Raw genomic sequence first — 27,029 nt, 5'->3', positions numbered from 1 at the left:
CGAATGACTTTCTTTCCAGCTTTTTATCTCTTTACAGTTGTAAGATCAACGCCAGATAATACGTGTTGGCAATTGGCGCAGATTGCTGCTATACAACGAGTTTATTTTCAAATACAACGAGTATTTAATTTTTCTGAAACAAATCGATCGTTTTATTGGAGGCCCGAGGTGGAACTTCGAGGGACGTCGAAGCGCAGGTGACTGCTCGTACAGTCCTATTTTATCATATATTTGCCGGCAGCGTATATGCGGCTGAATTTCTCCCAAAGAATTAATACGTATTTCGTCGTTCGGCGATTTATTCTCGAGTACAGCATCGGACCGCAACGATGGCAATTTATTAAAGCGCGAGCAACGTATCGTGCGTGCGTGCGTGCGTGCGTGCGTACGTACACAGGGGTGCGTGTAGGTTAGGCGAAGGAGAACCGTCGAGAAATAAGTGGCGAACACGGAATGTGTGCCGTTGCCCGAGGCCGGACAATCCAGGCGGCGATATAGAAGCGCCTTCCCCTCGACTCGTATCTTTGGTTTCGGTGGCTCGTGTTCCCTCCTACCGTGTAGCTAAAGGTTGGCGTAGTCGTGACGATAAATTTATCCAACGATAAGAGAGCCGATTTTTGTCTTTACGAGCCTCGGTGGGCCCTTCTTTCTGCGAGCAAGCAAAAGAGAAACAGAAAGACAAGTAGAAAAAGAGAGAGAGAGAGAGAGAGAGCGGCTTCCGGGTTATGGCGTGACCGCGTCACCACGCGCGCGTGTCCCCCGGCACACAGCTATTGTAAGCAAAAGGAAAAAGAGGAGTGAAAAAGGAAGGGAAGAAACGACGCGGGCGAACAAAAGAGACGGTTCGTCTAAACCGTGGCTTGTATGTACGTTCTCGGCCCTCGCGTACTGCTATCGAGGCACATTTTCCCCTCGAACGCCTGCTGGGCGGCGAAGGGCGCCGACGATGCCGGTCAGGCGCGTAAAAACCGCGTACAGATCGCACGCCGTCCGTTTCCGTCGTTGTTTTCGAGAGAGAAAGAGAGTGAGTGAGAGAGAGAGAGAGAGAGAGAGAGAGAGAGAGAGAGAGAGAAGGACGTAGCTTTGCTCGAGGGTAGAAAGAAAAGAAAGAAGACGGTCGTGTCCAATGGACAGTGGAGTAGCTACTGGTTTTTCGCGTGCCTCGCGAGTTCATCGATTCCATTGGCCTCGCGGCAACGCGAAATGGGCGAAGAGGAGAGGAGAGAAAACTAAAAGAGGAGCGCAACGCGCGCGCGGTATACGTGCACGGTTGGCTGACTCAGCTGAAACGCATGCCACATTAATATTAATTATCACGTAGATGGGGCGCGTGTCGTGTCGTGCGCTACTTTTTTCGGCTGAAAACGTTCGGCGTCGACGACGGGCCACTCGAGAGTCAGAGAGACAGAGAGAGAGAGAGAGAGAGAGAGAGAGAGAGAGAGAGAGAGGACGAGAGCGAGATCGACACGGAGAACGCGGATCGGCTAGACGAGCGTACCATCTCCTTTCGTTCGACCACGATCTTTTTTTCCTTTAATATTCGCCACGCGACAAGGGGGAACAAAGTGGCCAGCTTTGCGATTAATTATTACCGTGCGCAACCAGAGAACCGCTCGGGGAGAGAAATTTTGCCACGAACACAATTTTTCGAAATGTCTGGCGGGAGGGTCGAGAAGGATCCCGGAGAATGACAAAGGTCGATGGATATCCGGATGGTTTGCCGGAGTACGCCCATATATCGTGAGAGTCGAAAAGACCCATTAAGGACATTTGTTTGACCTATGAATCCAGTGGAACTGATGTGACAGAAGATACAGTTAGTCATTGAGAGTCGACCGTACAATGCGCCGCCGTTTTACCTACGCCACGAACGTTAGTGTACGAAATAAAAGAAACAGACGATAAAGCTACCGTCTGACGCTTTGCATTTCTACGACAAAATCAAACGATGAGTATCGTGAGATTTCCAACTTAATATCAACGGATTTGAATCGATTCCGATCGCTGGAAAATGCTACAAACTGTATAAACGTATAACGCGATAGCGACTCTCGAAACGGTAGCTGAATATTTATCGCCGAACTGTTAACAAAATCTTTGCTTCCTTTCTCTAGCCGATTACGACGGATCTCGCGAAAACGAAGAAATACGCGGAAATTTCGATGGCAACAGCCTACGATCGGGCAATTCTTTCGTGCGTATCAGGGATGAAGATACGAGCGATGTAGAGGATGAAGGAACGCGCGGACTCGATAGCAACGGAGGGAAAGTTTTCTCATTGCGTCGAACGAGATGGGTATCGGAAGTTTAGATACGAGGTTGGAACTCGTTCTCGCGGCGATTTCCAAGATAACGCTCTCTCGCAATCTCGGTGAATGGACGCGAAGAAAGCCACGCGAGGAGAGATAGCTGGACCCAATTAAAATCAATCATTCGATATTTATGGAGAGCTCATAGTGGAACGGGTCGCTTCGGTCGAGTTCAATGCGGCTCGATGTTCCCCGAGGGGTGCTACGGCTGGTTCGGTACACATAACCCTTCCATCTGCCATGATACGATAATGGCGGAACCTACGTGTAGTCTGATACACGGAGACAAACGACCGTGTGTGTGAATTGGGGCACGCGCGTACCACGGTTTGTCGTCGCCTCGCCAAAAACTGAACTCGTCGACGACTAAAACGAGCCAAGGGAAGAAAAGGGAACGAGAAACGTAACTGGAGCAAAATACTGCCGGGTAAACATCTGTTTGCACAGTCGGAGAAACCGGTTCGACCGACAGCGATAACGAAATTGCAAGAGAATTTTCCTGTTCGCGATCCTCCTTCGGATGTAACGTTGACGGAGTATCGTCGTCACTTACGAACCGCTTTGTATACTAAGCGAATCTCTACGCGAAAAGGCGAAATGCCCGTAAACGATGATAACAAGAGCAACAGTCGCTGTGACGAAAACCGGGACCGTGCTGCTTTCGGATTTTCCATCCAAGGTAATTGTTCGAAATAGGCTACTTACGTCTTACCGATTTCGATGATCTCGAAGCATTCTATCGAGCGATTTCTTCCTATGCTCCGTCGCTCGATTCTACGTTTCAAGATACAGAGCAAGTTACGTTTAACGCTATACAAGATACCCGAGGCCCTTTATGATAAAGCAAAAAATGCTGTATTAAAATAGGCCATTGAAAGGCTTTATTCGGAAGCTATAATAAAAACACGGAATACAAAGGAAGAATAACGAAACATATTGACCGAAGGAAAAGCAAAACAAACCGAAAATAAAATGTTTCGTTTTCATTGTTTTTCATCTCAATGAACCAATTTAATATTTACTTGATATATCTGTATCTTTTGTAAAATTTCGCACGTATGAAAGCACAATAGCGTAAAATTGAAGGCGATACTAGAAACCAACATATTATTCCCTTTCTCTATGTTGTATTTTTTCCATAACTTTTTAACGAAGCTTTAGCTGACCCATGTTTATAAATCATTCTTCCTCTCATTATACCCATAGAATTTATCGACAAGGTTCGATTGTCCAAAATCCCGCGACGTATACGCGTACGTGTATTTAGCAGTGGATACGTATTTTTGTAACAATTGAATCGGATTTGGGCTTTCCAACGACGACAACTAAGCTCGTTACATTTTTCACCAACTAAAGGATCGCGATTTACTGGCATATTCCATACGAAAACCTGACAACCTGATACGAAAAGCTGTACACCCTGTTCGAAATAATTGGCCGAACGATAATTCGCCCGGTCGGAGAATTCGCGATCAACGTTGCAGGGGATTTCGATCTTTGTCAGCTTCCAGTGTGCGATTATTCTTCGGACGCGTGGGTCGCGACAAGTGGAGAGAAGGGTCGTAGAAGGTGCGAGCGGACGACTGACTAGCGATGTTCGGCCACCCGACGCATTTGAATGTTTAATGAGAGCCGACGATGGGTAGCCACGCTGCTAGTTGTCGATTTCGTCCGTCGCACAGAAATTTCCATCTAGGATCGTGCATGGCTCGAGCTACGGCATTTTCCAGTGTACCGTGTGCGAAGCTATTTTCGTCGGTTCCGCGATATTCCAGTGACGCGTCTGAAAATCGTATCGCTTGGATGAATAGTAGAACGCCGGATATCTGCGTCGAGGGTTTAATTGTCGTCGACCCGTGTAAACCGCGGCTACCAGTAGACCGCGACTACCAACGTAGTTTCGCAGTAGTATTTACCCAGTTTCGTGCAGGCATTCGTGCCGCCGCGTCGATCGAATCGAAAGACACGTTTTGGCGACGCGTCGAGCAACCCAGGCGTGGATCGAATTCGACGTTTCGACCGCTATGCCGGTGTACAAACTGAAACGAAACCGGCCGATTGCGAGCAAACGAGAAGAAAACGGTATCGAACGAATTACGATGGAAGCGTGTTCGACGTACGGTTCGATCTCCGATGGACGCGAACTCGGACGAGTTCGACGCGGAATTCGAAATCGCTTTGGACAGCAGCCAGAAACGGCTCTGTCGTTCGATAGGAAGTTCGGAGGAGAGTAGGCGGTCGCCCGCGCGACGCGACGTCCCATTGTTCGTCGACGATGCGTCTTTTCAAAGTTTAAAGACGTTCGATGACGAACGAGCCCACGGAAACGATTCGTAACGCGAGTGGAATTTTCGCGAGGCGCGCGATGAAGTAGAGAATAAAAAAAAAAAAAAAAAAAAAGAAAGAAAGAAAAGAAAAAGTAGAAACGGGGTCGGTAAAGTCAGAGAGACGTCAAAGTTGCGGGATAATTTGAATTTCGCTGCAACTTTGAATAGGAAAAAATGTAAGGGCGCGATGTTACCGAAGTTTGACGAATGAATTTTTCCTATCCCTTTTGGCCGTAAAATAGAGAGTAATCAAAGTTCGTCGGGCCCCTGTGCTTACGCATTTTGGTAAACGTTTGCGGTGAAATAACCAGCGGACTCGCTCGTGTAACCACATTTCTACGCGCGTGTGCTAATATAACCGGCGCGAAGGGGAAAAAAGGAGAGTCACGGTTGCTCTCCGGACACGGAGAAACAAGAGCGAGACAAGTTCGAGTTAATACGGGACCCGGCTTTATGCTCTTTCTCCCGTTACCGTGTCGCGGTTACTTTTGCGCGTGCTTCGTCGCGGCGGTGAGCGATGAAAGTATTATTTCTAATTATCCCGGAATATAGAAATACTAACTCGCCATTTTCACCTTTGTCTCGCGGTATCACGCTACGCGTACTACGACTTTGTTTTCTCCCCACGACTACCATCTTCCTATCGTATAAGCTTCACCGACAACGAAAGCCAAATCTTCGTCGGACGAACATCTGTCTTGATTTTACGACGACCGAGATGACGGAAAGACCGGGACGAGCTCGCTCGAAATCGCTTAACGAGACGAGAGCGCGTCGACCAGACCAACCAGACCGATGGAAAAAGGGTTCGAAGAGGAATCGATCGGAAGCAGAGCGAACCGGGGCGAGCGTTAACGATTCGACGCGGCGGCACCAATCGTTTTATCGACGAATTAAGCCGAATTAAGGCTGGCCCTACGGGACGACCACGCGCGATTTCACACGCGAACGTTTTTCCATTGAATTTCGAAAAATTGTTTTATCATCGTTTCCCCTCGTCCTCGCGATATCTGTTGCGCCAAAATGCCTCAACAGGGACGACCCATTCGGGAAAATTCGATATTCCTTCGGCTTGTTCGATGCAACACGGCCAACAGCGTTTCGGATACGTATTTTTGTCGGAGCAAGTAGGTTCGCGACATTCGGCGTAAAAGTGGAAGCTTCTCGACCCAAAATGGAAACGGAACGAGAATTCGAAGGTACCGTTGCTCGCGGGGAGATAACATTTTTCCAATTTCCCACCTAATGTAAATGCCTTCGAGGATGGAACGGAAATAATTCGTCCGACTAATTTCTCCTCTTTTAGCTCCTTTTTCTTTAGACGTTTCACGGATGGAAGAAAAAACAGAGAGAAAAGAGAAGAAAAGAAAAGAAAAAAAAAAAAAGAGAACGCGCAGCGCACAGAGGCGCGCCGCTACGGAAAATAAAACAGAACGAATTAATTAGAAATGTACAGCGCACCGTGTACACCGTGGAAAATACGAAGCGGTTACGATTTAATGAGTTTGCGTTAGGTTCTAAATTGCGGGACAAAATTACGCTGATCTCTGACGGAAGTCGACGAGGCGCGGTACTCTACACGCTCGCACCTACGTGCATCGAACAACAAAATCGAAGCGGCGGAGAACGCTCGTGTCACCTGTCGGAATACGCAGGTAAAGTTGTCGGAGTTGGCGCGCTTTGCGTCGCGTCGCGTCGAAATTAAAGAAATTAACGGTGTACGACGCTTGGGATAACTTCCGCGTCGTTCACGCGAAATCGGCCGTAGGCGTTCGATTCCTCGTTCGTTTTCTTGCTTCCTCTGCCGAATATTTCCGCCAGCGGGCACGAAAATGGGTTCGTTTGGACGCGTGACGCGTCAACGTCCGTTCGAATTTTATCGACCGACGGATAAATCGAATTTATCGAGAAAGACCGAGAAATTTCAGCGACGCGACGCGGATCGGTCGTGGAAAATATCGAGCCGCGCTCTTTTCCTTCTCGCCGCTCTGCGCTATCGCTGTTTCCCACTTCGTTCTCGCTTCCTTTTTTCCAGAGGTAGCTGTACGCGCGCGGAAAATTAGAGGATCCGAGCAACGGGAGGAACTGGCCGGGGAACTCGATTTACATACCTCGACGGGCCTGGATCGCGTCGGATCAAGTTAGCAGGGGCGACGAGTGAACTTAATTAAGCGCGTGCGCGAATCGTGGTTCGCGGCGTACACGTGCCATACACTTCGTTAAATTTTATTCGCTGTAATTGTGCGACTGCGTCATGTCGAGGCTGGCCCTCGGTTCGACTCGAACCTCGAGTCGAGTCGACGCTGGGCTTCATCCAGCCCTTTTCTCTTTAATTACATCCTCGTCGGAGCTTAAGACCGACTCACCGAACCGACCCTCCTCCTCCACCTCCTCCTTCTCCTCCTCCGCCCTCTCTTCCTACGTTTTTGCTGCCGCGCCGTATACCGGAACTCGACGCGACCGTTTCGAATCGCGACCGTGCGAGACTAAGCCACCGAGAAAGAGACACCCTCTTGTCAACGGATCTTTTACCGCCGTTGCCTCGTTAGTCGAATGTTAATGAGAAAAATCTTCGTTATCCGACGTTCGAGCGAAACGTTTGCTCTGAACGGCTCTATCGCCCAACTATCGCGCGCGCCTGTCGTTTCTGCTTCCCTTCGCCGGTTCTTCCGCTACGAATAATAAATTCGTCGGCGCTGTGCCGCGCGAACAAGACAGTCCCGAACGAAGAGAACGCGTCTTTCGTCTCCGTTCGGACGAAATTTGTCCCACTGGGAGATGGAATTGTTTGCCGATTAGAAAAAAGTAGGGTGATAGAAGGGAGAACAACATGGTCGATTCGTAACGACCACGATAAAATACGAGGAGATGTTCGTGAAAAGCGTGGTTCGATCTTAAACGAGGCTGCTCTGTACGAAGCGTGGTACGGTGCAGCGACGCGTTCCAACGAATCCCAACGGTTCTCCTAACGACGTCGCATTCCATTACACCGCTTTAAATTCGTCACTTTAACTCGCGTTAACGTCGTTTCGTTACGCGACAACGCTACGATATTTCGTTTAGTCTGGAATTGAAAATTACTACCGCACGAACGCGTCCCAAAACGGTGCGGCGATTGCAACGTGAATATTTAATGCAACGGCAATCATTGGAATTCGGTTGGTAAATTAGCACCATATCGATTTCGCGCGTATGCAAAGGCACGGTCGGCCCACCGTCATACGTATAGCTAATTACGTATTTCCGGGACAATGGACGTAAAAATAATGGAGATAACGCGACGCGCGAAAGCGTAGACACTATCGAGGGACGATCGAAACCGAACGATTCGACAAGTATTCTCCCTACCCCGGTGCTCTTCCAATGGAAGATGGAAAATTTTCCCGTTTTCCGATTTATCCTTTCACCTGGAAACGGTTTATTGGCGAGCGATGCGTTCGAGTGGAAAGGAACGGGCTGAATTACGGAAGCGATAAAAAACTAACGGCGGCTAGGTGTCGGACTAAGTAATCGTGGACATAAAACATGCGACGGATTCCACTAACGAAAACCCGGCTCTTTCTCCGTCGTAATTAACGAGTCGGGCGGTAATCTACGACAACAGTGGAATTAACGGCAACCGTGAACGGACGGTAGCACGCATCGCGCGACGATACAGTTTGCATTCGGTACAGCGGGCCTGCACCTTCACGGATGTATCGATGACGCGTGATCGCGAAAATACCAGAAGAAGGGGGTGAAGCTGGAACGTGTGGCGAATCGGTGATTAGTCGTTATCGTAAAGAGGAGAATAAAATCTTGCAGCGACTTTACTGCAACCCACTGCGGATATTTCGTTTCCGGCTCGAGGAGGTCCAAATAGTCGGCGAATCGAAGTTGAAAAGCGCTGAAATCGCACTTTCTCGAGTACCTTTCCAGGAACGCGAGCGAGGAAAACGAGCGAGGCAGGCTACAAAAGCAAAAGGGAGGACAGAATGGGAAGAAGGAGGGAAGGAGAGAGAAAAGGGGGGGGGAGGGAGAAAGGCGGTAAAAATGATTAGAGCTTATTGCCGTGCGTGTGGCCAACGAGAGTTCGCGGTTGCGGGTACAGTTACAAAGCTGTAAAACGGTAAACCAGAGATCGACTGGAAATAATTAGACCGTCGCGAACGTTAGACGCGTTCGCGTCTCTTTGGTCGTTGTCCGGTGAACGCGGTATGCGAGCACAATGCACGGGACTCTATCGGCGTTCGAACGTCGAACGCAACGACGTGACATTTGGAAGTATTGCGAGAAGCGAGAAGAGACGGAATCGAAGACGGTCAATTACGATACTCTTGGGAAATAACGATCCGTCGATAAGCGTCTTCGTCTCCGATGGAAAATGAGACGAGCACTCGAAGACGATACCGGCGTGCATTTATCAAAGAAGAATACGGTTTGTACGATGCTAGAGGGCGAAGAGGCTGTGCGGCTACGGTTGGAGAGAAGGCGAAACAGAAACCGCAAGAGGGCAAGTTACACGGAGTGTGGAGGAAACGAGGAGGAAAAATGATGAGCCAGAAATAATTAGCGAGGTTGCAGAGCGCAGCCGACCGAACGCAGATGTGCCAAGTCTGTATGAAAAATTAATGACATCCCGTTCTCGGCAGTCTCTTTCCCCTCGCCGCCCCTAACCCTTTTTTACTTCCCTAGCGCCAAGTTTATTCCCTCTTCGCTATTTTTTTCTCTCCTTTTTACTTAAGCCCGGTTTCCCTTTATTGCCAACCCTCTTTTGACGATCTCGCGTGTCTCGACGAAATTTAGCCGCGCCACGATCCCCGATAGGCTCTATAATTATCCCGTTTTATCTTCATCAGGTAGGGTGGGTCTGGGGGAACAACTCGCGACCAAGGAAGCGATATAACCTTCGTTCAACCGTTTACTCCCAAGAACGTTTTCCATTCGAGGTCCGGTACACTCGAACCGCTGTTATTTATTCTTTCTATCCCCCAACGCGTGGTGCTACCTTCTTCGTTTTAATCGCCGATTACCCTTTCTACCTGTTCCATTTGCCGCTTTCTACTCCGTGCCCGCTTACCCAATCTGTCACCTTTTTTTTTCTTCTTTTTTTATTTGTCTCCATTACGCGCGTCCATCATTTTTCCCTTTTCCTATTCTACGCCATCGCCTCGTCTCGTCTCGTCTCGTCTCGTCTCGTCTCGTCTCGTATCGTCTTGTCCCGTCTCGTCTCGTCGCGTCTCGTCTCGCCATGTCAAAACTGCGACATCGTTTTTCACATTTTTGCGCTGTACAACGATCGATAGGTTACGTACGCGACGATGGCTCGATCTGCTGCTTCGTAACAACAGAACCAAAGATCGACGACCGTAAAGGCAGAATCGCCGATGCGTTTAAAACGATCGCTCGCTCAGTTATCGCTTCTATATATATCGGAATGCGTTGCACGTTCTCTCTTCTTTGTCTTTGCCTACGTCGGAACAAACATTCCGGGCAAAACGGTTGCCCCTGCCCTACCCTCGTAAACCGAACTTGTTTGGCAAACTAGAAAGACCCAAGAGGAATCGTGGCGCACCGACACGAAAATCAAAATTGTAGGTTTCCCGCGGACCGGATGCTTCGTTTAACGAGGCATGTATGCGCGATTTCCGAACGCCACCGCAAATGGACCGATGGAGAAATATTTACAGTTAATATTATCCCATTATAAAAGCAGCGACCATCCTGTCGCGTTCGACGGCCGACGTTATAACGTAGATATTGATAAACGAGAGAACTGACGCGTCTGTTCGGCATAATACGGATAATTTATGATCGTGAGAGCGCGACCGAGTTCCTCTTCTACTCGGCAATTAACTCGTCGATTTCTATCCCCCGCGGATATCTTCCAAAAGCTCCAAAGGGCTTTTGATATATCTCGGCTAGGTGCATCTTTTATTTATTTATGCTAAACCATTCTCTTCGGCGGATCGTCTTACCGCCAAGTTTACCATCTTTGAAAATTTCATGTGTAATTCTTGCGGTACGCTCCTATACGTGCGTCTTCGTTCGCAAGTATGAGAACGCTTGCACGGAACGAGGAACGATTCTGTTATTTTGGAAAAGAGTTGTTCGAATCGCGCACGACTGTCGATAAATTAGCTACTGCCAGAAAGTATAATCTTGCATCGAGGTAGATATCGATCGCCTCGATCGATTCTGACATTCAGAGGTTATAGGTTTACACTATCGCGTTGGCGATGAACGCGATATTCCGATCGATCGTTCGTTTCCTTGACAGTTTGGGCCAATTATCGCAGGACGAAGTGGAACAGAGTCGCATACGCGATTTCCTTGACCTCGGTTTCACGAGACCAACCGCCACGATTTCTCTTTTATTTTTAGCATCTTCGAATAGCAGCGATTAGCCGATGGGACTTAATTCCGGCATCGTCATCAGGATCGTGGCGCTCGGTAAATTTCACGAGTTGACTGGCGATCTCGGAATTCGTCCGTTTAATTATTATCTTTGCACCGTTCGTGCTCCTTGACGCGAGATTTTTATTTTTCCGCTTTCTAACGACTTTTCGTCTTTCCCTTCCGTTGTTTCCCTCCCCCCGCTTCTCTTTTTCCCTCCCTCGTCGCAGACTCGCGTACCGGAACGCCATAAATTCTAGCCATCCTACTCTCTTGCTCACCACCCTTTTCCTCTTCCTCTTCCTCTTCCTTTTCCTCTTCCTTTTCCTTTTCCCCCTCGTTCCCTTCTTTGTACCTTTCGTTCTCCTCTTGCATGTCCCTTTTAGGATTGTGCTCCTCGTTCTATCGCATTCACGTACGAGAAAAACGGCGACAATGCCGAAGAAACGGCAGAACGTAATTAGAAAAAGTGTCGTTGCTAAACCGTTCCTTTATATTCCTCGCTTCGTCCACCGCAAAGCGAAAGTCAGCGTTCACGCGTTTCGCTGGCTTTCGACGTTTCCACGTTTCTCTCCCTTTCGCGGGAAGATTATTTTCAGCCCGGAGGTGTCGGCAAGGGCGCGAAGGTAGAGAGCAAGAGGATTTGCCGTTATCTGCGTGTGTTCGCGGCGCAGATCGCAGATACTTCGGAAGCTGGAATCGACGCGAAACGAGGGTCGCGTGTCTATAACTGTAGAAGCTAGATATCGAGATATCGAGGAAATCGCGGTTCTCAAAGCAGAAAGTAGTCGCAACTCCTTTCTTTCTCCGTTTTCTTCCAAGCGAATTTCGGACGAAAGAATTAAGTTAAAATCGTGTAAAGCTACTCACCCTTCTGCCCGAGGAGCACGACGATTAAGAGCAGCATAAAATCCATCGTCGGATACGTTGCTCGGTCGATCGGATCTCGAGATCGTGGACAACCTTCGCTTTCACCTATCCAGTGTCGTTGTTCGATTCTTCGATTTTCCTATTCCGTGTACTCAGTCCTCGACCCACATTCAATTCCTCCTCCTCCTCAGCGGGCAACGACGATCGTCGACGATCTACCGCAAACACACACGTACGTACGTTCACAACACCGTGCAAACGATATTATCATATTACCGAATAGGAAACGAGTTTTCCAACGAGTCCGTCGCGCTACGATATCGCGAGATTACCACAACGAGTAAAAGGGGCAGAATCGTTGGCGGCGGCGGCGGCGGCGGCAGTACACCACTCTCGTCTTTGTTTCGGCCTACTTTTATCTGGTGACTTTTTAAACGGCGGTTGAAGCCGACCTTACCCAAGAACGGTCGCTAACACCTCTTTTCACGCTGCTAATTCTTGCTTCGACGCTTCGCCACGAGAAACAGTCTCGACCCCTGTGTCTCGGAATCATCTCTAACATAAAAAACGTGCCGGGGTAACCGTTTTCGCGTTTTCTTGGTCCGCGGCACGAACGAACGACGCTGTAAATGCGAAGAGAGACGCGTCGTCGCGCCCCGACCCTTCGTGCTATTGCATCTCGCACCCTCGTCGAGAGGGTTCCTCCTCCACTTCGTTTAAAAGTCGTCTCGAGCCGTTAAATACTTGTGACCGGGATTTTGAAGTTTCCGCGATTTCCGAGTAGCGCCGCGTCATCCGATCTCTCGTTCGATAGCATCGCCGACGATAGTTTGGCACCGAGACAGGTCCGTTAAGAGGGTGGGTAATTTTCAGCGGAATCTCGTACGACGATCGCTACGTCGACGAAAAGTAACAACGGTGGAGGATATTTCGGTTCGTTCGGACCCACTCGCGAGCAACCAAGAAATTCTCGACGAGAAACCTTCGAGTCTCGAATTTCGCACGGTTATCGTATATTTCGTCGCGGCCTTCTCGTTTGAACAATCGATCTGAGCGGCTATGCAGCTGGAAACTAATCGACGGAATTAACGAACAGTTGCGGGAGTAATGCGGGACGTCGGTACGGAAAATCTGGCTAACTATTTTCGTTTCGAGGAACACCGAACGAGTAAGAGAGAAGAAGAGGGGGAAGGTGCGAGAGACGACTGGAGAAGGAAAGGGGCCGGTGTGGTGGAAAGAGAAAAACGAAAGTATGCCGGCGTACGGAAGGTACGGGTTTTAAATGCAACTTGTTGCAATCTCGCCCAAAGCTTCGAGCTCCTTCGACTAGAAACGCGCACGTGTGTCCTTCCCTCGGTGAGGAGCACGCATGTTCCAACACGGCGATCGACTGTTAAATAACGTCCGAGGATCGATCTCTGGCGAATTCGTCGACGAAATTTACGCGTGCATCGGCGAGTTTTTCTCGCGCACGAATCACACCGCGACGATACGTATAACCGTGTTCGATGTTTGATTTTCGCCGAAATCGTCGGCCAAACTGTCGTGGAAACTGCTACCGAGAGAGAAACAGATGCAGATTGTCTGCCGCGAACAGAATGAAATCTCGAGGTCGGCCAATACCTCGTGTAGACAAACAACGGCCAAATTATTAACCGAGATAGGCGGATGTTTGCTGGACGATACCGGATCGCTTGGAATCGCTCGGAATTGCTCGGCCGATCCTTTGTTTTTCTCTCGTGACACGTGCACGAGAGCGGCCGTGAGCTGGACACATGCACACGCCGATTCGATTCTCTTTCGCTCTCCTCTCTTTATCTCTCTCTCTCTCTCTCTCTCTCTTCGAACCTCCTCCCGTTTCCGACCGTGTGACGCGAATGCGTATTGATTTGACCGAGACTATTCCCTTTCGGATCCATTGAAAGAAGGGGTGGAGCGTAGTGGGTGTACCTTGGTTCGTTTATTTGTTGACATAATTGCAGCGACACGATCAATTCTTCACAGTCGACTCCCTTTTACGTGACCAACCGCGCGATCGTTAGATCGATAATACACCGGCCACGTCCGCCTCGTCGCGACCGCCCGGTTCCGTACCTACGCGAACCACGTTCGATTTGCTCGCACGTACTCCGTGATCCTTCGATCGCACGAGATTTCCCCCACCGCCGTGCTTAATCGAATTTCAAAGTTCGCACAGGGACTAAACGTTGATCTTCGATTGGGATTAAGAGCGGCTTACCGCAACGCCGTCGATAGCCGCTACTTCTGCTAAGGCTACTTCCGATTCATCGGCTACACACGATCGTTGTCCTTTCGTAAGCCAGCGCGATCCGGACAAGACGAGATCGATCGGTTGCAGATCGATGCGCGAAAAAGCAAGAAAGCGAAGATAGAACAAGTTGCGAACGTAGAATCTGGATCGCAACGACGACAGAGTATCAGGTACGAGACAAAGTCAACGATCGATCGTCGAGGTTCCAGCGACGCGAGGACGATCGAGAGTCCGTTCTAACGGCAGAGACAAAGAACCCGCGAGATTCGAATTTGCAAACGACGGTGCGAGGCGGACGATCGACGTCGTCCGTTTTCTATATCCGAATTTCCTGTTCGACGAGAGACAGGGGCGAGTGCGATTCGCATCAGCGAAGACGCGACGTGACGCGGCGCGACGCGGCGCGGCGTGACGGACCGATTCGAGGACCGTCTCGGAGGGAAAGTTCGCGTCGCGGATGGCCGATGCCGACTACGAAAGCTCGACGTCGCGCCAGTTCAGGACTGTGCGCCGGTAGGTCGCATACCTGGGCGCGTGCGCGTTGCGAGCCGAGCAGGTGCGAAATGCACGCGGCTGTCTATACTCGAAAGGTCTGACACGCGCGTGCAACGACACCGAGCGACGTGGAACCACGGTTACGATCTGAACTTTGCTTTTCGACGTTCGATCGAATCTTTGTCGGTACGCCGATCGTACGGCGAAGCCGCCGTAACATAAGCTGCGCGAAACGGATGGTCTCGGTGGTCTTTCGTTTCGCGAATATTTTCGCAAAGCATCGAAAGACAGCGACGTCGAGTCGATACGAGTTTGAGTATTTTTGCGATATTTTTGCGATATTTTTGCTCGATCGAGTGGCGCGAAACGACGATCAACTTTAACTTCGTTTCTCGTTCGGCCGTTCGCGATATGTTTTTTAAACGATAATAGATATAACAGCACGTTTCGTAATTATCAATATCCAGTTGCGTTCGCTAACCAGTCCTCGTACAATACCGGTCGATACGAAACAACAATTAATTCCACTCTGATTGTTATTAGTATTCACGGCTTTGGCAACGTGTTCCATTTCCGATCGGGTTGGTCGAGGTTTTTCGCACGGCAAATTGAAAGTAATACGAAACGTTACGGAATTTCGAATCGATGCGACTTACCGAAGGTGCGCTGATAAAAACACGATGATAAGCGTTCAGCGTAAATTTCGACTTTCGACCCCGAAATCCCGGGACACGTACGCGTAGTTTTGCGTGGCGAGTAATTCTATGCATTCGCTATTCGTGATCCTGTAAATGTAGCAGATCAGAGAGAAGTAACGACCTGAATCGTGCATTCGATTAATTGTTCGCAAGATCGAAGAGAAACGCAGAGGCCGATAGGCGAAACAATTATTCCGTTGTTCCGCTATGCCGGGAAAAGCCGATGCGCACGAATGGATTCGAGGGGTACTTTAAAGGCGATAATAAGCTCGGTCGTTCGTAAACGCGTGCCGCGGGGAAATCTTCGTAAATGGAAAAAAGAGGGGAAATTAACTTTCTACCGTTTTCTTCCCTCGACGATCCGTCCACGGAGCGAGATCTCCGCTTTCTGCTGCTCGGCAAAAGGAGCGCGTTTGCCGGCACCGTTGCGGAATCTCACGGCTCGGCCGTTACAGCTACGAACGCAGTAGATCCAGCCGACATAAAAATTTCTTTCCAACGGGATAATCGTTTTTTCCCTGCTTCTCTAGGCTTCCTTCTCCTCCACTTTGCTTCGCTTTGTTCCGCAAACTCGAACTGACGCAACACAGCCAATTTCGTTCGTTACGGTAACGATAACGGTAATTGTTAACCGTGCGCGTTCTACATGCGGTGTGAGTAGTGGACGACGAACGGCAGGATACTTCCTCGTTCTCGAGATCGAAGCTGCTCTCTTTCTCTCGATGACTCGCGATCGCTTTGCTTCGCTGCTCGCCGGTGTCGTTTTTCCGTCCAACTCGCGAGCAAACATCGAAAAGCCTGAACTCAAACGTCCACGTTGAGAAAAACGGCTGCGAAAACGAAGAGAGCACAAATTTTGTTTATCTCTACGTGTCGGCGACCATAATTTTCTCACAATTTTCTCATAATTTTTTCGTAATCTTCCCCTGGAGGATACAACGTTTACTCGTTAGAAGGGAAGGTTAATATTTTCAATTTCACAACGATTATCGCAATTCGACAAACGCGCGTTATTTTATTATTTCTTGCGTAATGCTTGGCTCGAATAACTGACTCGAATAACGCCGGTGTGTCACTTTCTCTCGATGCAGCTAAAGTACGCGATACCTTTTCGCCCTTGCGTTATTACATCAAAAACTAATGGTGTCACGTAATTAGACCGCGGATTTTTATGCAATTTCCTGCCTTTGTAAAGGGAACGGAAGAAACGACGAACACGCGTAGCGGATGAAGATAATTTGTTTCGCTCAGAAAAGATTGTCACGGGTAGGCCGCGCTTTGAAAATACTCGATACATCGTGACACGAAAAAAAGGTACACGGCGGCAAGTTTGATCGTTGCGTTCAAGATCGAGTTTTAAGACGTCGAAGGGTGAAACGGTGACTCAAAGAAACCGGGTTACTCTATGCGATAATACGTTTGTCGCACAATCAACAGATACCCGGGTAAAATCGTTGTATCTAGGCATTGAAGAGGGAAGGTTGGCAGGAACGCGAAGAAACACAGTGGAACACGTCGAAATCCTGTTCCCTTTATGCTCGTTGCGGTGCTCCTTTGAAAACAGTTGCGGTACAAATCCCAGTTCGTAGGTATAGACGATAAATTCCATTGTGGTTTGCAACGGATTGAGAAGACAGCGAAATTGTTTTCGCTGAAAACCGCGCATATGGTCGAGCCAACGATTTGCGGTTACGCCATCAAAGACGTTGTACTTTGGCCAGCAGCTTCTACGAAATTGGCGTAAATCGATTATCCGTTCATTAATCGACCCACGCGCGCACGATAAACGATCGAGTCCGCGAGCCGGGGAAATGGCAGGACGGACGCTCGGAAATTACGTCGAAATACCAGTTCGAGAGAGACGGACGCAAAATCGTATACGTCTTTCTTATTGGCGGTTCGTCCGAATATCGACGCGTTCCACCTCTCCCTCTCCCTCCGTTTTCGTTTTCGTTTTCGTTCTCGTTCTGGTTCTCGGCGGTGCGGCCGTCGTTGCATCTACCGAGATATTGCTCGCCACCGTTGCCTCCTACTCCGACCAGACGTTTGGTTAGCCAACGGCAGACTGTGATCGTTCTTTGTTAAAATCCTGCTTATCTTCGAATGAATAATTCATCGTCCCGTTTATCTTCTCGCGGCGGTGGCGCTCCGCGAAACGGTCAACGTTAAAAATAAAATTAACATAAAACGAGGCCAGAAATGTGATTTAAGATGCGTAAAAAACTCCTTTGCCGGCTAGATCTCGGTTGAGAAACGGGTCGCTAAAGTTCACTAGTTCACCGGCTCGCTCGCTGTTTCGATCAATCTCCAGTCGCTGGACTATAATATACAAACGTAAATAAGCCAGCCGGAAGTATAAATAAACAAATGTAACGTAAATAAAGAAATAAAGGAAAATGTAAATAAATAAATAAATCGATATGACACAACCCATACGCGATATCACGTCGCGTTTTTTTTTTTCCAAATTCTCACGATGGATCGCGATCGGAGGACGACGACGTCTCGCGGGTAACTGTTACTTGACGCGATCGAACGCGCGTCGATATAAATTCGAATCTCGTGGCACGCGCATATCGATTTCAACGACCATCTGGCGTAATTAGCGAATTACAGCAGCGGCCAGCTGCGCGTTAAATGGCGCGAAACGGTAACACGACATGCTGGCCGTGTAACAAGAACAACGCACGGGCCTGGACCCGTGCGTTGCTTTCTCTCAGACAGATTGCAATGCAGTCTGAAAGCCGTTCGATCGACGTTTCGAACGAATCGCGAAGCAATTTCTTCTCGCCGACAAACTTCCGTAAGTGTAACGCGCGTTCGTACGTAGCAGCAGCTCGCGCGCTACTTAACCCGAATAAATAGGAATGTTCCGCGTCTGCTGGAAGATAGTATCGACCATCCTTTCCAGCTCGTCGCACTGGCAAACTCCCTCCTCTTACACCTTCTCCGACTTCTGCCCTACTCTCTCTCTCTCTCTCTCTCGTTGCTAGGTTTCTCTCGCTTTCTCGTTGGATGCTCGCTCGCGCCCTCCGTCTCAAGCCCTGTTGCACCACCTCGAGCAACCTGACCGTCTGAAACGTAACCTGGCGGGCGGAAGGGGCGCGAAGGGACGGACGACCGGAGACCGAACTCGAGGGTGTAGCTTTCACGACCTTTCCAGGCTACGGAGTTAATATTTATCGAGGCTGCCTGTAATTTTCTTGGGAGCCGGCTGCGTACCCCTCTCGCCGATGTTGCCCGGGATGGAACTAGAGGGAAGAGAAAATAATTAAGGTAACTCCGACCAATCCTCGTGTATTCGGCGCCACGATATTTCTTTTTCCAGCTCTTGGTCGACCGAGAGACGCTTTCCATTCAACGAGCAGGCCCGATGGATCGTTCCGGCGAGATCGTTCAAATTATTGACTTTGCCTCGTATCTTTCTTTTCTACTCGAGCCGAGTAATCGAGAGACTGGTTCGCGAATTTTACGACTTCGCGTACGTTCAGCACGCGCTCGTGCCCCGTCTTCTCTCCCTCGGAATCGATTCCTGTTTGCACAGGTATCGGAACATTGTTTTCTTTTTTCTCGCTCTTTCGTTCTTTCGCTCGTTCATCGACGTACGTTGCCGCGGGATACCAAACGGCGCGGTTCCGTTCCATCCATCGGCGTTGGCTTCGAGCACGAGAATCTAAGCTCTTCTCCGATAGAAAGATCGACACGCTGTCGCTCCATCGTAAAACATATCCACGATCGTGATACGCGACCACGCTACGTAACTACGATACACGACCGAGTATGAGAACAATCCCTTGCGTTTCATTACACGCACCGTGTACTAGCCGGCTACAACACGGCTAGAAAAGTGAAAACTAGTTACGAGGCACGAGGTATAGCCCAGCGAGAGGGTATCAACAAGTTCGCTCGTTTCGACGGCGAACAATGACAGGCTGAAGGAAGGCGGGAGGCACGAGGCTCGAGGCACGAGGCACGAGGAACGAGGCACGAGGCACAAGGCACAAGGCACGAGGAACGGCATTCGAGACTAGAGAGTCGGTCGCTACCTACGGTTCTCGTTGTATTCCTGCTCGTTGCCCGCTGCTTGATTTACAACGTAACGCGACCGCGTTTGCTATCGGCCACGATATTCCCACCTGCTTCTCCCGATTAATCGGTCCACCCTGTCGCGGCGTTAATTTATAGGCGTGCCGATCGGTCGGCGCGAATTGTCAACAAGTGGCCGATCCCCTACGAGCAGAACGCAAGGTGAAAACCGACGGGGCAACGCGAATTCCGATTTCATCTTTTTCTCTCGAATCGGCCGCGCGGTTCCGAAATCCTCGCTCCTGGCTTCGGTTCACCTAGTTACACTGACATCGATCGTGCCACGGGGTCGAAATAAAGCGAACAGGAAGAAAAAGAAGAAAAAAAAAAGCCAGAGCGGCAGCAGCGGGAAGAGAAAAAGCGAAAAAGGGAATAAAAATTAACGGTGAAACGAAGGTTCTTGGAATGGAGCGATGTTGGGCTGGCGATCCTCTGGGAGGCCGAAAATGCACTTTTTATCGCGCTACATCTCGTATGCGCCGCAGTATCAGGCCCGCGCATACATATTTCCTAGCACGTTTCCCGCACGTAGCTCGTTCTACGGCCACGTCCCTCGTTCTCGATCGTCTCCTACGGCTAGGTAAACGTGCAAGGTCGACCGTGCTCCCGCCTTTAAGAAGTATCGAAGAATCGACGAACCGTTCCACGTGAAGACAGAAGCGACCAACCGGTCAGGTTCTGGTAACCGTTCGAGCCCACGACTCGACACGCTCTCCTAAAATTCTCGGTGGATCTCGCAAGCGACGCTACCGTTCACGCAAAAAAGACCTCGAGCGGCGACGTCCGCTTGGGACAAGTTTTTCTTCGGGAAACACGTACACCGGAGTATATTAATCTAGCCAGCGGGCAAGAAAGTACGAGAAGTAAAGTCTTTTTGCGGTGCTCGTTCGGAGGGGAGTAAGCAGTGCCATCGGATCTTCCGGTGGCGCGCCCGGCATTCTCAGCGTACGGCGACAAGAAGATTAAGCGGCCTCTCTTCGCCGAGCCGTCCCTTCCGGCATTTAGTCGCTGTCGAAAGAACACGAGAAACGGAGGGCACCTCGACGCCAGACCGGAGACCTACATATTTCCATGCTGATAGACTGGATCCATTTATCTTTACCATTTTTAAGCAACAAGCCTGTTGTCCTACGTCTACGAGATTCCGGCAAGACCAGGAAAACGAACGCGATTCCGATTGCTTACTTCCGATGGGAGATTTCACGATTCGTACGATCCTAAAAAGATCGACACGTCTCTGTGCGAAAGTCTACTGCGCATTTTCAGATCGCGTTTGAATTTGGCTAGTTCGTGGTGCCGGAATCTGACAGTGCGAATCGAAGGGATCCGAAGAGATTAAAGCGACTCGCGAGGAATTCGGGCTAACGCAACGGAGAAGAAGGGTAGAAATGGGGTAAAAAAATTAGCTCGTAGTCGATAAAGTAAAAAAAAATAAATTGTTCGACTCGTTCAACGTTCTCTCTAGTTCTCGAAAAAAGATTTATGGAATCCGTTGTAAACTCGATTAAAAATCAAGATGTCGCACCTTTGACTCGGTAACGCATGCTGTTCTTAATGACTTATACGCGACGCAATTTCCAGGTCGAGTCGGTGGAACGCATACCGCACCAGCACCAGTCTTTAATCAATTATGCAAATGATTTGCGGACTGCCGCTGTACTTCCTTCCCCTTGCGTCACGAGGACGCGCAATCCAGAGTTCCCTTTCCCTTTGTAGCCGACATCCCCCGTGAACCATACCTCCTGGCCGAATACTCGTCTCATTCCCGTCCCATAGCAACATCGCGTGCTTTCCGCCGCTTCTTTCGTTTTACTCCTCGCCAAAACTCGCGACTTGTTTATTAAAACTTTCGAATTAACTCGTTTTAGACACGTTCGTTTTCTATTTTGGTCGGCCGCCGATATATTATTTAGCGGTTCTCTCTCTCCCCCTCTCTCTCTCTCTCTCTCTCTCTTTCTGTTCCCCGTGGAATTTCCAGGTAAAATACACGGACCGTTTTCTCCATTTTCTCTCTCGCATAGTCAGTGACCGACCGTGACTCTCGTATACAAACCGCCTAACCACCGTCATCATCCGCCGACTCTGCCAACGCAGTTTTGCTTTACACGCGTATAACCTTTTCGTATCTCCGGTCCCTCTTCCGCTTCGCGTCCGTTCTCGTTTCCACCTTTCCTTCTAGTTGCTGGTTGCTTGCTCGCTGAGCCGCCCCAGCCTCGTTCACCCGCCACGTTCCTCTCTCTAACGAGTTATGTTTCGCGCCCTCGTCGCGAAAGTTCGGATACGAGATTACCGTGCTGGTCGGCTCTCGAGCTTCGTTGCCGATATTATGGAAAACGGAGAGAGGCAAAGTCGCGAGAGCTCGATGCCAGAAAACGAAGGAGAGGGAAACGAGTCCGGGAATACCCTCGATTCTCTCTCTCTCTCTCTCTCTCTCTTTTTCTCTCTGTTTCTATGTCGGAGACGAACATCCCCTTTTTCGAAGGAACGAGATTTAATACACGCTCGATGCTGCTGCTGCTGCTGCTGCTGCTATCGTTACGAGGAAGCATCGGTGTTTCGATAAGAAACAAGATGCGCGTATTTATATTGGCAATGCCGGAGAGCTGGCTCGTAGTTTCCGTTAACAATGGCGATATCCTCCGAAAGCAAAAGTGCATAGATATCGAAATATGCGGGCGAACTGGAGTGTATCGATAACAAACTAGCGCCGTCGATGCTGCCACGAATACGCTTGCCCGGGAACGTTGCAAAGACGTCGCGGAGAAAATCCTGAAACGGCCTCTCGAGTATCGAACGAGAGCGTGGAAAAATATCATCGCGTTTCGCAGCGTTCCGCCGAGACGCGAGTCATCTGATTAATCGCATTCACCGACAGCATTTTCTCGACGAGTTTCGCGCAGCGATGTACGGCGGATGTTGTTAAGTTTGGAGAAAAAGCGCGGCCGAGATGTCGCGAAAGTACGAAGACGGGTTCGAGGTGTATTTCTCGGGTTAAAACGCGCGGCGTATGCACGTCGCATTTCGTGCTTCTCCGGCTTTAGCTCTTGCTACCTTTGGGACTCGGTTGCAGGGATAACTAGACGAGGATCGTCGGGAAAGGAAGGACGAACGCGTTACGTCGACTGCCATCATTTTTTAAACGTTACACGATAAACAGTTACGCCGCCCTTTCATAAGTTACGGGCGTTATGTGCGCACGTACAATGGCTAGAATATCAAACGAGCAAACGTAACGATTCGAGCTTTTTATAGAACTGGTTGAACGGCGTATTCGTCTAGTATTTTGGTCGACCGTCGAGCCATCGAGAACGCTGCAAATAGATCTTTGTTAGGGCAGAAGTCGACTGATCGGTATGCTACGTAATGTCACGGGTCAATGTTGTATTATTCAAATCATCCTTTTCTCTCGCACTATCGCTTGTACGTTACCTTTCCGCTCGAGATTTTAGCCGTCCAACCGTTCCAGTTTCGCTTATTTCGCAATTACCGAATATTTATGGAAATCGGAAACTCGAGAGACGCGCGTACAATCTGTACACGTGCTAGACAGACAGACGGATAGATAGATGGATGGATTCAAGTAGGATGCAGTTTGGAAAGTAGGATCGCGTGGCAAAGTATGAGCAACGAGGGTGGGCAGAGGGAGACGTTTGCTACGAAAACGAGAGCAGAATAATCGTTATCAAAGTTTCGCGCCGATTCGAGAATGAATCGGCAACTGGCTGACCAAGATCCGACAAACTGCAGCGGAAGTCGAGTCGGTGAGTCGGTCCGAAGGAACTTCCCATCGAATTAGAGAAAAGTGTTCTCGTGGCGTCCTGTGCACACTCGCTACGACAAAGTTCTCCGTTAATCTGCTGGAAACCCCTACGGGTCTCGATTTATCGACGATATCCGATACGCGGAGCTTCTTCCTCCGATTTATTCTACCCCTCCTCCTTCTGTATCCACTTCGCTCTCCCTTGTCCAACCAACGACCCTTCCACTTTTCCCTATCCTCTCTCCTTCGTAATACACTTCGATCAGACGTTTTACAAGGAATTCGTTGTCCGTTTCGGTAAATCGTACCGCTCTCTCGTCTCTGGAATACACGGAATATCAACGTTGGAACAATGCGACATTCCGCCAACCGATGCATCGTATCCGCGTTGGCGAAACAAGAAAAATGAATCGTCGAGGGACGGGGACAGATTCGATCGAAACGATGAGATCGACGATCGTGCCGTCAACATCCTACAACGATCGTATCGCTTTAAATCTAGATACGACACACGAGAAACTCGAAGTTTATTAATTCTTCTTGTTACGAGAAGAAGATTCGGTCGAGTATCGGTGAAGGGAATACGGGAACGAGCAAAGTCGACAATGTTGGTCGATGTGACGATGAGGAAACGAGGAATTGGAAAAACCGCTCGAATCGGGTCCGCTCTCGACTCATTACTTTGAATTATTCGAATAATATTTTCCTGTCTGGCTGAGAAATCAATGCGTCTACCCGGGCGATGCATAATTCATGGCATAGTATCGGACAGATGGAAGATTAATAGGCCTGATCAGACGCTCTCTAATCGAACGCTTACCGCCTACTTTCTTCCTTTCTCTCTTACGCCTTGCTTCCGTTTCCTACTTCTCTTTCCCTTTTCGTTTATCTCTTTCGGAAGCTGTCTCGCATCCTGCGATAAAATCGATGGATAGCCTCGGGAGGGGACGAATTCCAATGATCTCGAGATTTTCCCATTCGTTCCTCGCAACTATTACGAACCTCTTAATAATTCGAATCTCCGACGTTATACCTTAGTTTCTTGTACGAAAAGCTTTGTCCCACGGATAAACGAGGAACTTTTCCTCGGCACGAGGCCATCGTTTCTCCTCAGCTCGGTTCCTCGGTTTGTCTCGCCGTCGAAATTCGTCTTCGCCTCGCGAATTAAAAAACGGTAAAACGCGAATTAAACGATCAAAAGTCGTGTACAGTGGGTCGTTCGATTTATAGCGCGACCCAGGCAACGCGACGCGACGCGACGTTCGTAAATGTCGCTCGGCCTCGATATTCGTCTCGCATCGAATATAAAGTTGCGCGAAGACGAACGAAAACCGCCGTACGGATAAAAAGTTAGCAGCGTTTGCCGGAGAAAGTTTGCCACGCGATTGCTGCATGGTTCGAGGGTTGCAAGTCGACTGGCGTTGCTCGGTGGACCGTTGCCTTGTTCGGCGTGGATCATCCGATTAAAGGCGAGACGACGATCCTTGAAATCGCTTCGCGGTAATGGTTAACGAGCAAAACTGTTTTTTAAGCGTCGGGAACGACGCACCAAAGTGGCCGGCGTCGAGCTTGTCTCGAACGGAAAGCAACAACTTTTCTTAGGATAACTAGGAGCCCGGCCAATAAAAGTTTGTCCTCGCATAATGCGAGAAGAAACAATTTTGGATCGCGTCTCCCGTGCGAAGACCTAATTGAGACGAGCACGTACCACCCAATAACTTTCGAGTTCGACTCCGGAAATTAAATGACGTGACGCAAAAGCCAAACGCGCTCTCAGCGCTCGGGGAAAAAATAGCCGAGAACAGAGTTTAAAAGGAACTGCAGGCCAAGAAGACGGAATGCCGCGCGTTTAGTTCGAGTTAACCGAACTCGGGCTAAGACGAGTCGAGAATACATTTCGACGACACGATGGAAAAACTTTTACATCGATGCGAAGCGAGAGAACGTGCGCATTTTGGCTTTCGTTGCGAAGCCATTACAACGCGTGGTAATTATTCGGAATAAGTCCATCGAAATCGCCGAGTCGCTGCCTGTTCCGAATAATCGATTACGGAGGAAAGTAGCTCGACGACGCGTTCTCCTATTATCGATTCGACGATCTTAAAGTTGGATTTTTACAAGGGCAGCGACTCCTGCCTACAGCCGATGGGAAAAACGGAAAACCCGATACCTACTCGGATCGATTGGCGATGCTGTTCGCCTAGCTTCTTTTCCCTCCGACGAACAACGTATCTGTGTACCTAACAAACGAGAAACTTTCTCGAGACGTTGTCGGTATTTCCGCGAAGATGGAACCGCGCTATTCTGTGGCGCATCGAGACGCGCTGACTCGGTCGAAATCGCGAGCAATTCGCCCATTATCGCGAACGAGATGCTCGGAACGCCTTAAAACGCTTCAGAACGTTAAAAGTGCCGTTAACCGAGGAAATCGACGACGATTACGTTCGCGTTTCACGATTTCGAACGGCACGGTGCAAGAGGCGTTTCAAAGCGGACAGAATTAAAATTCGCTGGTGCGAGGCGGCGCATTGTCGATTGGTCAGAGCCTCCAGATGTCGGCTATACGTCATGCCGGTGCATTGTACGAAGAGAGAACGTTACGCGCAGCGGTTATATCAATTTTCAGTCAGCGGATTTCACCGCCCTTCGCAGCCCGACACGGTGCATACAAATTGCCATCGCGGCTGCTAACTAACCGTGCGAGTTTGATGAACGAAAAACGACCAGCCATAAATAATGTCGCGTAACAACGCTACGAAACGATCGATGCGATTGTCCATTCGTGGGAAGGACACGACGATCGCGAAGAAGCGACCGCGATTGGACTTGCGCTCTGTTACAGTTACTTTCGAGACGTTGCCCTCGTCCAAGATGCAGCGAGTTCCGTATGGGGATTTGCCGAAGAGAGGAAACGAGAGGGGAAGGACGAGAGAGGCGGGTGGGAAACGTAGAGACGCGTAACGCGGAGAAAAGTGCCGGTAGGAGGCATATAATGGCGAGTATTACGGGCACTTAGTCACTTTTGTGCTTCGGCCGGCATTGTGCTAAGACAAAAGATGGCGAATCCCCGGGAGCGATTCAACTGTCCCACACGAGCCAGTCGGCGGCACTCGAATAACTACGAGGGGCTCAGGGCAAAATTAAGCCGAGCGGTATGGCGCGGCAATTCGCGAGCGTTCACAAACACTCGCTCCTCTTATTCCTTCTCGTTTGTTACGGTCACGATACGCTTGCATATTCGCGGAGCGTACCTACTACTTGCAAATGGAAGCATGCTACTACCTCCTTCATGTTCGAGTCGGCCGCGCACCCGTGTCCGGGCTTCTGCTCGCCTCTGCTCGCCTCTGCTCGCCTCTGCTCGCCTCTGAAACCTCCGATACGCATTGTACTATTCCCCCTTTGTTATCTTTTTCTGTCGCGAGTTTACGCGGCGCGCCGCCCAGCTCGCTGTTAGTTTCGACTCCGACAATAGCCGGGCTTCTTCCACTCTTTCCTGCCTTTATTTCCTCCTTCGTTTCTCTCTCTCTCTCTCTCTCTCTCTCTCTCTCTCTCTCTCTCGTCCCCGCGGCCAACGCGAATTCGTTACGCTTCGAGCTACAGACTAGTTAGTTATCCTTTCCTGATTATTTTTCAGCTTCGTCGTCGCGCACGCCTGTCCTTTGACGAACGTACCGTCGAGTTCTTTGCCGCCCTCTCCACCGGTCACGATCAATTTCCTCGGAAGGTTTTCAAAGTTGGCTAAATTTCCAGCTAAATTTCCAAAAACCGAACAATATCTGCGGGAATGTGGAGAGGCTTGGCCTGCCGCGGTCGTCTGTAACGTCCTGGTTGGCAATT

The 27,029-nt window shown here is 49.6% G+C and overlaps 2 protein-coding genes across 10 annotated transcripts in view; both read right to left on the bottom strand.

Moving 5' to 3' along the window:
• Meng (serine/threonine-protein kinase meng-po) overlaps positions 1-27,029 on the bottom strand; it is a 215,426-nt gene that overhangs the window by 92,673 nt on the left and 95,724 nt on the right. The window lies entirely within an intron of this gene.
• LOC139992672 (cell adhesion molecule 2-like) overlaps positions 1-27,029 on the bottom strand; it is a 149,794-nt gene that overhangs the window by 37,954 nt on the left and 84,811 nt on the right. For 3 of the 9 annotated variants that reach the window (XM_072013782.1, XM_072013774.1, XM_072013773.1), the window contains exon 7: positions 11,882-12,096. The exons of 1 other annotated variant lie outside the window; for it this stretch is intronic. In XM_072013782.1, the coding sequence (XP_071869883.1) occupies positions 11,882-11,927 (46 nt within the window). In that variant the 5' untranslated portion in view covers positions 11,928-12,096. Of the gene's footprint in view, positions 1-11,881; positions 12,437-13,831; positions 14,638-15,687; positions 16,014-27,029 lie in introns of those variants that run through there. 5 more of the 9 variants (XM_072013777.1, XM_072013775.1, XM_072013776.1 and 2 more) reach the window with 5 other exon arrangements.

The sequence above is a fragment of the Bombus fervidus genome, chromosome 12 (genome assembly GCF_041682495.2).
Source record: "Bombus fervidus isolate BK054 chromosome 12, iyBomFerv1, whole genome shotgun sequence".
In the NCBI taxonomy this organism is placed as follows: Eukaryota; Metazoa; Arthropoda; class Insecta; order Hymenoptera; family Apidae; genus Bombus; species Bombus fervidus.
Note: the sequence above shows the minus strand (reverse complement) of the source record. Positions and strands in the feature narration are given on the sequence as shown.